Raw genomic sequence first — 11,768 nt, forward strand, 5'->3', positions numbered from 1 at the left:
TAAAACAATAAATTCTTTGATGTTTGAAGCAGACAAGGATATTTATCAATCCACCCCCATCAACCCTACTATTGCACAAACACACTCCGAATGACACAATTGATATTTCCCTCATCAGCTTGTTCAGAGATGTTATTACACATCCTCTGGAGCAGGTGGGACTTGAACCTAGGCCTCCTGGCTCAAAGGTAGAGTCATTACCATTGTGTTAACCAGCACCCTTTAAATGTGTGAATACCCAATTAAACCACACAAATGACCAATCTGCCTGACTGACTGTCACTTGGGAATAATACAATTCACACCAGTTTTCACCTTTCACAGAAGATACCTATTTATTGTGAACACACACAGCTTCAATAAATGAGAGAGAAAATGATTACTAATCTACGACTATGTGACTAAAACAACACTGCACAAAAATCCCAAATGTACAAAAATACAAACACAAACATTCATGACAAAATACAGACAGTTTGACACAGCTATTATGGCTGATAAAAATAGAGTGCGAACAAAATTCCGAGGTGAAAAGTCCAGATCACAAGAGCGAGTTAAATTATCTCGCATTTCAGCAATGATGAAACACGCTATTATCTGTGAAATGATGGCAGTTCTTCATTTCCATAGCTGATTGGTGGACTTTGTTCTTTTCTGGTAGAAATTCTTCTTTTAAATTTCTTGGTGTTTCTGTCTATTTTTCCACATGGACAGATAAAGATGGGAGAGATATCACTTTCTAAAGCAAGAACATTCTAAACATTCACTGCTCTGACATTTTCAACTGAATATCTACCATGTCCCCTGAACACCAATACTAGAAACAGCTGTTCAACATTGTTTCTGTTTCAGTGGAATCAGTTCTCATTTTTATAAACTTTAATGATGGAAGGTCTAACCTGTTTAGCCGCTCTCTATAAGTCAACTCCTGCTTACCAGCTTTCAATTTCATTCTTTCACCTTTCGAACAGCCTCCAAAACTGGTACATCTTTCCTGAAATACAAGGACTAAAACTGTATACAATACTCTAGGTGTGGTCTCACCAACTCCCCTGGCACTTGTATCAAACCTTTTCTGTTTTTAAACTCCAATCCCTGGGTGAGAGAAACGATTTCTATCTAACCCCTGGCCTGACACTTGCACACCGTAGAAAACCAACTCCAATCTCCCCCCTTTGCAATTCCTCAAGGTCAGAACCTGAACCATGATGAACTCTTATTGGGTGGATGACAGAAACATACATTTCTGGAGCACCATCAGTGGATCCCCAATGTCTCGGAAGGATCTCAGAACTGAGGTATTTTTGCGTGCATCTGCTGCTGGAGAATCAGGAGAGAAACTGCTTCGCACAACTGGGACTGTTCACTTGACTGCCAACTCAGAGTGGATCATTGACACTGTTTCTGTGCGTTCCACACTCCAGCCTGGAGCTTCATTCCCTTTCTGCAAATTATTATCATCTTCAGTTCCCTTATGCAAGTGTTTGAAAATTCTTCCTTTTGGTCCAGTAGCTCCTGACTATGGAATTGGACCCTGCTGAGATTCAGTCTGAGAGCTTTGGCAGTGACTTGTCTGTCAAGCAATGGAAATTCTCTGGGGCTGTACTGTCTGATTTCCTCATTTCTTACCCGTGCTTCTGATCCCTAGAGCCTTTAAAACCTGGTCACAAAAGTCCTTCTTGTCCTGGACATATCCTTCAGGCGATTCAGTATTTCCCTCATTCGACCCCAGCCAGCCTGAGGAGTCTGAAACAAACAAGTGAACATCTAGCGAACAAGAAGTACCCCTTGGTGTAACTCAGTGCAGGCAGGTGGCCCCTGGAGTGACTGCAACAAGGTCAGTCAGGCGGTACTGGTAGAATTGGAGTTCCCTGATTGGGCCAGGTTTACAGTCCTAGTCAGGGAGCCCTGGCTGACAGATAAGAACAGGAGTGTCAGAGGTTCTGTTCGCTCTGAGAGAGTTGGATCAGTGTCAAGTACTTTCCAGAGTAAATAAAGGCCCATGTGGAGTTCTCTCAGCCCCCAGTCACTGATTCCCAATGAACAGTTTGGAGAGATGATAATTCCAACGTGCTGGCAAAATGCATAATGTCTCAAAGTGTACAGAGAGAGATAGTATACAGTGATCAGTGTTATGGCCACGTCCATTAGCTGAACAGAATTGATTTGGCACTTTGTCATTGACAGACAGGAACGATCAGCCAATGATCTGAGAGAAAGGCAAAATGGAGTGGAACGGCTGAGTGGCCTGGAACTGCCCCCTTAAGGCAAACAGGGAGGATCGGGTAAACAGGGAGGATCGGGTAATCAGGGAGGATCAGGTAAACAGGGAGGATCGTGTAAACAGAGAGGATCGTGTAATCAGGGAGGATCAGGCAAACAGGGAGGATCCGGTAAACAGGAGGATCCGGTAAACAGGGAGGATCGAGTAAACAGGGAGGATCGGGTAATCAGGGAGGATCAGGTAAACAGGGAGGATCGTGTAAACAGGGAGGATCGTGTAAACAGAGAGGATCGTGTAATCAGGGAGGATCGGGTAAACAGAGAGGATCGGATAATCAGGGAAGATCGGGTAATCAGGGAAGATCGGGTAATCAGGGAGGATCGGGTAAACAGAGAGGATCGGGTAAACAGAGAGGATCGGATAATCAGGGAAGATCGGGTAATCAGGGAAGATCGGGTAATCAGGGAAGATCGGGTAAACAGAGAGGATCGGGTAAACAGAGAGGATCGGGTAAATGGGGAGGATCGGGGAAACAGGGAGGATCGGGTAATCAGGGAAGATCAGGTAAACAGGGAGGATCGTGTAAACAGGGAGGATCAGGTAAACAGAGAGGATCGGGTAAATGGGGAGGATCGGGGAAACAGGGAGGATCGGGGAAACAGGGAGGATCGGGTAATCAGGGAAGATCGGGTAATCAGGGAAGATCAGGTAATCAGGGAAGATCAGGTAATCAGGGAGGATCGGGTAAACAGAGAGGATCGGGTAAATGGGGAGGATCGGGTAAACGGGGAAGATTGTGTAAACAGGGAGGATCGGGTAATCGGAGATGATCGGGTAATCAGAGAGGATCGGGTAATCAGGGATGATTGGGTAAATGGGGAGGATCGGGGAAACAGGGAAGATCGGGTAAACAGGGAGGATCATGTAATCAGGGAGGATCAGGTAATCAGGGAGGATCAGGTAAACAGGGAGGATCGGGTAAACAGAGAGGATCGGATAATCAGGGAGGATCGGGTAATCAAGGATGATCAGGTAAACAGGGAGGATCGGGTAATCAGAGAGGATCGGGTAAACAGGGAGGATCGGGTAATCAGAGAGGATCGGGTAAGCAGGAGGTGGATGAGTCCAGTCCAGTCCAGTCCAGTCCAGACGTGAAATCTCTGCCTCTTAAGAAATGGACAGTTAAAGGGACAGCACTTGAAATGGAGAGATAGGAACAGAGAATAGAGAGGAACAGGAACAGGGAGGCACGGTGGCTCAGTGGTTAGCACTGCAGCCTCACAGCGCCAGGGACCCAAGTTCGATTCCAGCCTCAGGTAACTGTCTGTGTGGAGTTTGCACATTCTCCCCGTGTCTGCGTGGGTTTCCTCCGGGTGCTCCGGTTTCCTCCCACAGTCCAAAGATGTGCAGGCTAGGTGGATCGGCCATGCTAAATTGCCTGTAGTGTTCAGGGGTTTGTGGGTTATGGGGGTTGGGTCTGGGTGGGATGATCCAAGGGGCGGTGTGAACTTTTGGGCCGAAGGGCCTGTTTCCACACTGTTGGGAATCTAATCTAATTTAAACACAGATTGTTCAGCTCTGGCATCAGGAATGGCAAACAGAACTGTGGATTCTAGACATGAGGACTGAACAGAAAATGATTGAATTCCAGCACAAGCATTTCAGCACTGAAGTGTCACAGTACACCAGTTCAGGCCAGTGTTTTGGTGAAGGGATAGTTCAAAATTGGAAAAGGGGGGAATACAGTAGCATCAGAAAATCAGGAAGGGAATGAACATCAGCAGAGATACTGTACAACTCAAGGGAGAGAGTTCACAGAAGAGGTCAACATTCAGAAAGAGAGGACAGGGGAAAACAAGATCCCACAGAAGAGAAGGTCAATGCCAAACAGCAAGTAAATGGGGAGAATTCGTGCAAGGATACTTTTGCACAGGTCAATGTTCAGGTAGAAAAGGGGTCGTGACAACTAGATAACATGAGAGACACTGGAACATCTATTAAACTGAAGATAAGGACCTAAAAAGCCACTTTGTAAAATGATCCACTGAAGTGGTGGGAAGAGATAGCAGCATGAGCACGATGGGTGGAATGGTCACAATGTATGCAATAAACTGGCAAACAGTGGAGGAATTAATATGAGTTATGGATACAATACCGTGGTATCTTGAGCAGTGTTGTGCATCTGCATCCCGTGATGAATATTACTGGTCAGATGCTCCTTATTCTCAGAAAGACAGGAGTCATACTCAGTCAGGGGAAACTCACTGCTCCCTGCGAAGGCAGACATCATGTCAGCAAAGAGCGATTGGAGAGAAAACATACTTTAGCTTTTACTGACCCTCCGACAGTGTTACACTCCCTCAGCACTGACCCTCCGACAGTGCGGCGCTCCCTCAGTACTGACGCTCCGACAGCGTGGCACACCCTCAGCACTGACCCTCCGACAGTGCGACACTCCCTCAGCACTGACCCTCCGACAGTGCGGCGCTCCCTCAGTACTGACGCTCCGACAGCGTGGCACACCCTCAGCACTGACCCTCCGATAGTGCGGTACTCCCTCAGTACTGACCCTCTGACAGTGCGGCACTCCCTCAGCACTGACCCTCCGATAGTGCGGCACTCCCTCAGTACTGACCCTCTGACAGTGCGGCACTCCCTCAGCACTGACCCTCCGATAGTGCGGCACTCCCTCAGTACTGACCCTCTGACAGTGTTACACTCCCTCAGCACTGACCCTCCGACAGTGCGGCTCTCCCTCAGTACTGACCCTCTGACAGTGCGGCACTCCCTCAGTACTGACCCTCTGACAGGGAGTCGCTCTCTATATTGCATTGGTATTATGTGGAGTGTAAGGATGGCTCGTATGAGGTTGGGGATGAGGCTGTAGGTATTTAGCATTGAGGTATGACTGATAGTTTTGAATTTTCAGTCATGCTTTTCTGGCAATTAATGCCTTCCTCTCCCCTCAGCCCCACTCCACCTGCCCACCTTGTCTCCCATACTCTCAAACCCCTCTATCTCAGCCAAACACCCCCCCAACCAACATGGTTTCTCAGCCTCCAATCCCTGTAACCTCCCTCCGAATCTTGGCAAAGTATGCGAGGAGGAGGGTTCGCATTATTGGATAATCACACATTCACCTCTCACCATTGCCTGGCCACAGTGTGCCCGAGTCTGATGCCCACCTCTTCTGTAAGGAGGAGTGTTGATTATGCCCAGGATGCTGCAGTGAGTCAGGGAGCTGGTATTGAGCATTGAAGCTGTGGGTGAGCGGTTGAGTCTCCCCATGCCCAGGCTGTCCTGCCCATTGTAGGAACACTGCTGTTGAACCACAGCTACAGTAATGTTGAAGGAGCTCCTAGATGGCAAAAAGAGAAAACAACACACAGACTGTACTAAATGCAAACACATCACATACAGCATTGAACTGAAGCTTGAAAGCAATGCTAGTTTTCTCGGACAGTCCTTGTGCCCTCCCGCTGCCTCTCTCCTGGCCAGTGGGTGCTGAGCACTCCTATCTATCTTACCAATTGCTTCTCTTTCTGCTTCAGCTTCTCTTCCATTTGTAGTTTGTCTTCTTTCAGCAGTGAGTTCCTTTCTTGAAGATCTGCGATTTTATCCAGCAGACGACATACCTGCTCCAGATACTTGTTGCTAGGAACCTTTGAGGCTGCTCCTTCCCCTCTGGCCTAAGAGACAGAGAGAGTGAGTGAGGGAGAGAGAGACAGTGTGTGAATGAGAGAGAGAGAGAGACAGAGGGACACAGGGAGAGAGCATGAGAGACAGAGAGAGAGAAAGAGAAAAGGAGACATAGAAAGAGAAAGTGAGAGGCAGAGAGAGTGAGTGTGAGAGACAGAGAGAGCGAGAGAGATTACAAATCCAAATAGATAGTCACGAGCCTGTCTGCAGCGAGCTCCAGCTAACAAAATTACTCAACTTGCATTCCCAGATAAACCTGTTGTTTTCCAAGCCTCAATATCGATTCCCAGTTAGAAAACATCAGGTAAAACTGAGAGTGTAGGCAGTGACAGGAACAAAATACTCCCAGCATTTCACACACGGTCCAAAGACACTGGGTGACAAACAACTACAGGAAATGGAGGATTCACTCACTCACAGTCACACATATTGTCACATAGCTTCCTACAATTTAACCTTGCATCAGGTCATTCTACCTGCTATTGTTACTGTCTAAAGAGTCCAGTGGAATGATCCAGAAAGAGTTGGGGTCTTTAATGCTTCCATTGCTGACCATGAAGCAATCAGATTGTTGTCTAAACCTGCCTACATTCCTAGTGTCTGCAGCTTTTCCTGCACAGATCCAAAAAAGCCAGGCAGTGGAGGATGGAGCTGGAGCTTCATCATTACATACTTAGACAGCTTATTCACAAAGACAGGTATTACAAACACGCATCTCCAAACTCGATGATCACTGTTTCAGTCTGTCCCTAATGCACCAGGAGTGATTCCCCAGACACTGCTGCCTGAAGGGACTGGAACAAGGTCAGTCAGGCCGACCTCATAGAATCTGAGTTCCCTCACTGGAGCTGTTAATCTGGGCCAATCAGGGAGCCTTGGCTGACTGACAGAAGCAGCAATGTCAGGGATTCTGCTCACTCTAGGAGTTGGTTCTGAACTAGCTGTGTCATGGACAATGCACATGTGAATAAAAGGTAACTTGGTGATGGGATACCAGCCTTCACGGAGTTAAATCACCCACCGTGTGCAAAACAAGAAAACACTCGACTGCTATTCAATCATCACTTGCCCCATCTGATCTATATGTGAGGCCAGAGCCATAGCAATGACTCTTATCCTGCCAAATAAAAACCAAAAGAACTGAGGATGCTGTAAATCAGGAAAAAAAAACAAAGTTTCTGGAAAAGCTCAGCAGGTCCGGCAGCATCTGTGAAGACAAAAAAAGTCAGAGTTAATGTTTCGAGTCTGGTGATCCTTCCTCAGAACCCTTATCCTGCCACTGAAATGGCTGAGGAAGGCACTGGGCTGAAGTTAAAAAAGACAGGTCAGCAACACTGAGTGATTGAAGGGGAGTAACTGTTGGCCTCCTCGTGTCTCCAGAATGAATGTGTTAGAGACACAAACACTGACGTACAGCACTGATCTACCAAGATACTGGCCCCTGCACACACTGTGACGTACCAAACTGCAATGGACTGATGACGGGTTAACACAGAGTGCTGTGGGACACACTCTGTTAGACAAGATGCCATGTGAAATTCCTGAGATTTCTCCTGGGTTGAGGAAGCTTCTCTGGAATGTGAACCATTCAAGTTGAGATCAGATAACATTCCACAGCCTTACGGAATTCCTTATGGAGGAATCATTGCACGGTGTTTGAGGGAGTTGGATTAGGCAGAATTCCAGCAATCCATGATTGAAATGGTATGAAGCTGGTTTGAGCAGGGCATCACTCTCAGACAGTGTTTGGTTTCAGGGCTCTCCACACTTTCTCTTTGGCACAACTTGGAAGAAGAGTAAGTGAAAAATGCTGGGCCAAACATTTATGCCTCAGTCAACATGTCACAAAAAAGACCGATGATGTGTTCAATTCCACACCGCTCTTTCTGGGTTCTTGCTGTGCATCAACCGGCCTCTCTATTTCCTGTATTAGGGATTCCACTCAAAAATACCTCAGTTCTGAGATCCTTCCGAGACATTGGGGACCCACTGATGGTGCTCCGGAAATGTATGTTTCTGTCATCCACTCTACAAGAGTTCATCATGGTTCAGGTTCTGACCTTGAGGAATTACAAAGGGGGGAGATTGGAGTTGGTTTTTTACGGTGTGCAAGTGTCAGGCCAGGGGTTAGATAGAAATCCTTTCTCTCACCTAGTGGTGGAATATTGTTGTTCTCCCTGCCCTGGCTGAGATCTGGTCCAGCTCAACTTTCTCAGCTCAATTACTTCTGGCTTCTGTGACCACATTGATTCTGAACTCGCCACTTGGGACTGCCCAAAGTAATATCCCATTCGCTGTGACCCTCGCCTGCTCAGCCCCTCACCTTCCGTCAATTCAAGTGCTCCCAAATTTGGATGCCCGCTCTATATTCACACCAAGAACTGCACCTCCCCATCACCTGCTAAGCCCAGCCATCTACTGCTAGGTCGGTGCCCCCTCCATCTTTTAACTTTCTTACCTGTGCCACTTACCTGGAGGTGACGATTGATGCTGTTGGTGCCTAGGGTCCTCTGAAGGGGGTAATGAGAGCCTGGCACTGCCCCCTTACCGCCGCTGGACAGTGCAGGTTGTGACTGGGCCAAGGGCCGCAGTAAGAGGAGTGAGTGTCGGTGGCTGGCTCGGCCAGGTGCAGGCTCCCAGGGTCGATGTGCCTCTCCCAGTTTCCGTGATAACGTTCTCTGCAGGACTCGCTGCAGGCTCGGATGGACTGACTCCAGAGGGGGCAGGGGGCTGTTCTGGACATACCCCTCTGAGTCTCGGCCCATCTCCAGCTCCAACTGGTCACAAGTGGCCATGGGATCCTGGGGATCTACCACAGACTGGCAGGTACTGTCTGGAGCCTGAGCTCCACTCCAAACTCTTCTAACTGAGACTTGGCAGTGAACTAAAGTCTCTGACAGATCACTTCCCTCTGATCCGCTCTAGAGATCCATCAGGCTTAAGGTCGACATGGTCCCTCCAGGATTCTCCCACCCAACAGCCCTCCTCCAAAAAAATCCAAACAGCAGGCAGCAGGCTGTCGATATGTACAGCTCCTGTCAAACGCTCCGTCCTGGAGACACCACAAACTGGAGACTGTAAATTCCTCCGGGCTGACTGGGATTCTTTGAGAAGGCAGGGTCACACCCACTGCATCTGCTGCTGGATGAGAAACACACCCTCTTGAGCTGGTCACACAATCATTGCTTCTTGCACAGCCAGGGAATTCAAAAGAGGTTGAACTTCAGGGATGGACAGGGTGAGGGAGAACGTGTAGGTATAGGACAGAGAGAGAAAGGGGTCAGGACTGACAAAAACCAGAATGATGAAGATACGAGGGACTGAGAGAAACAGTAACACAGGGCATGGCACGTCTATGAGAGAGAAGCAGTCAGAGTAAAAACGCAAGCAAGGAGAGATTGCTCCAGAAAGCTAGAAAGAGAAAAGATTAAACAGAGTTAGACAGAGAGAAAGAAAACAAAATACAAGAAAAGGCCGAATGAAGATGTGAAGGAAGAGATGGGGAAACTGAGAAAAGAGATACTGAGTGATATCCTGGTGATAGCAGAGAGAGAGAGAGAGAGAGAGAGAGAGAGAGAGAGAGAGAGAGAGAGAGAGAGAGAGAGAGAGAGAGAGACAGACAGACAGAGAAAGCAGAGAGTAGGATTAAATGATCATTCTCAGTTTGTGACCAGTGAGTTACTGTAAGGATTAGACTGGGAACCAGTCCCTATCTCAATCGATACCAGAACTCAACTAGAATGTGAGTCATGAGGGGGATTGAGACTAACTGAGTGAGAAAGTCAGATCATGGCAGGTGGGTCCTGGTCTGTGTGTATATGGGGAAGGAATTATTGAATCCCTCCAGTGCAGAAGGAGGCCATTCAGCTCATTGTGTCTGCACTAACCCTCTGGAGAATCCCACCCAATCCCTGTAACCCTGAGTTTCCCACAGCTAACCCACCCAGCCTGCACATCCCTGGGCACTACAGGACAATTCTCCATGACCAATCAACCCTATACTGCACATGTTTGGAATATGGACGGTGGGGGGGAAACCAGAGCACGCAGAGGGACCCCACGCATATACAGGGAGACCACGAAACTCTGCCCAGTCACTCAAAGCTGGAATTGACCCCGGGTTCCTAATGCCGTGAGGCAGCAGTGCTAACTACTTATTTTGAAATCGTCAAAGTTTTAGAGTTAATATAGCATGGAGCTGGAGGAACACAATGGGTCAGGCAGCATCAAAGGAGCAGGAGATTCGATGTTTCGGGTCCAGACCCTTCATCAGGACTGGTGAAGTCCTGAAGAAGGGTCCCGACACAAAACATCAACTTTCCTGTTCCTCTTTTGTTGTCTGGCCTGCTGTGTTCCTCCAGCTCCACGCTGTGTTATCTCTGACTCCAGCATCTGCAGTTCCTGCTATCTCAAAGTTGTAGAGATGCAGCTTACTTAAGATGGAGAGTTCCTGGTGTGTGAATGGGAATGTGTTTTCATTAGGAGAGCTTTACCAGAGGACAATATAACACCATCAGTGTGTTTTCAGCTGGAAAGATCAGGATTGGATTTTCTTTGGTTGGGGGAAATACCCAATGTTTGGTACGTTTTTGTTTTCTATTTACAGGAATCCTGGCTGAAGTTGGATGTGTGATATCATTTCTCCTCAAGAAAGTATTTAGTTCAGAGAATTTAGGAAATAAGATACCCCAGTGTAAGGGGCGTTAGTGTGAAACTTCCAGACCAGAGTGTTAGAACAAAGAACAAAGAAACAAAGAAACCTACAGCACAGGAACAGGCCCTTCGGCCCTCCAAGCCTGCATCAATCGAGTTCCTCTGTCTAACCTGTCATCTATTTTCTAACGGTCTGTGTCCATTTGCTCCCTGACCATCCATGTACCTGTCCAGATATATCTTAAAAGACGCTAACGTGTCTGCGTCTACCACCTCCGCTGGCAACGCATTCCAGGCACCCACCACCCTTTGTGTAAAGAACTTTCCACGCATATCTCCCTTAAACTTTCCTCCTCTCACTTTGAACTCATGACCTCTAGTAATTGAGTCCCCCACTCTGGGAAAAAGCTTTTTGCTATCCACCCTGTCTATACCCCTCATGATTTTGTAGACCTCAGTCAGGTTCCCCCCTCAATCTCCGTCTTTCTAATAAAAATAATCCTAATCTTACTCAACCTCTCTTCATAGCAAGCACCCTCCATACCAGGCAACATCCTGGTGAACCTCCTCTGCACCCTCTCCAAAGCATCCACATCTTTTTGGTAATGTGGTGACCAGAACTGTACACAGTACTCTAAATGTGGCCAAACCAAAGTCTTATACAACTGCAACATGACCTACCAACTCTTGTACTCAATACCCTGCCCAATGAAGGAAAGCATGTCGTATGCCTTCCTGACCACCCTATTGACCTGCGTTGTCACCTTCAGGGAACAATGGATTAGATCGCAGAATCAGTATTTGAAGCTCAAAGTCTGGGCTTGATTATACAAACACTCAGGGAAGCAATCAATGTTTGTCAGTCACCTTTGATGTGCACTTGCTTCCAACATATGGTCATATCTGAGGCAGCAATGCTCATGTTCTCACTTACAGCATCAGAATCTGGCTGTGGACATCATGATATTGAAGGCTCCAACATTCATTAGAGCTCTATTGTACATGACATTCCTTGAGCAACTACTGATCTGGTGAACCACAAGTTAGAGAGTGACCAACATCCGATAGAATGTTATGCTTTGTGTGGTCTGAGATAAGATAGGGTCTGAGATTATGAGACCCTCAGGTTACATGCTCTCACAGGCGTATTAAGCTCGAGACACAATGCAACAACACTGAAGCATACAGGCAT

The 11,768-nt window shown here is 47.4% G+C and overlaps 1 protein-coding gene across 3 annotated transcripts; it reads right to left on the reverse strand.

The window, feature by feature from the left end:
- Window positions 1–316: 316 nt before the first annotated feature.
- Window positions 317–10,129, reverse strand: LOC125447935 (uncharacterized). Of its 3 annotated transcripts, XM_048522738.2 has the most exons (7): window positions 8,395–10,129; window positions 7,876–7,983; window positions 5,752–5,913; window positions 5,372–5,582; window positions 4,380–4,495; window positions 1,630–1,746; window positions 317–694 (listed from the first exon to the last, which is right to left on the reverse strand). In XM_048522738.2, the coding sequence occupies exons 2-6, from the start codon at window positions 7,966–7,968 to the stop codon at window positions 1,654–1,656; spliced, it is 675 nt and encodes a 224-aa protein (XP_048378695.1). In that variant the 5' UTR covers window positions 7,969–7,983; window positions 8,395–10,129; the 3' UTR covers window positions 317–694; window positions 1,630–1,653. The 3 variants fall into 3 exon arrangements, 2 of the variants coding, with proteins under 2 accessions (XP_048378695.1, XP_048378696.1); XM_048522739.2 differs by lacking the exons at window positions 7,876–7,983; window positions 8,395–10,129 and adding an exon at window positions 6,400–7,858; XR_007246629.2 differs by lacking the exons at window positions 7,876–7,983; window positions 8,395–10,129 and having other exon boundaries at window positions 5,410–5,582; window positions 5,752–7,858.
- Window positions 10,130–11,768: the final 1,639 nt, after the last annotated feature.

This window comes from Stegostoma tigrinum, chromosome 40 (assembly GCF_030684315.1).
Source record: "Stegostoma tigrinum isolate sSteTig4 chromosome 40, sSteTig4.hap1, whole genome shotgun sequence".
Classification (NCBI taxonomy): Eukaryota; Metazoa; Chordata; class Chondrichthyes; order Orectolobiformes; family Stegostomatidae; genus Stegostoma; species Stegostoma tigrinum.

Coding starts and splice junctions, on each gene's coding strand:
- LOC125447935 (XM_048522738.2), bottom strand. CDS start 7,968: ATGATGAACTCTTGTAGAGTGGATGACAGAAACATACATTTCCGGAGC. Junction 5,583..5,751: donor AGCAGAAAGAGAAGCAATTG/GTAAGATAGATA, acceptor TTTGCCATCTAG/GAGCTCCTTCAACATTACTG. Junction 4,496..5,371: donor CACACTGTGGCCAGGCAATG/GTGAGAGGTGAA, acceptor CTGCCTTCGCAG/GGAGCAGTGAGTTTCCCCTG.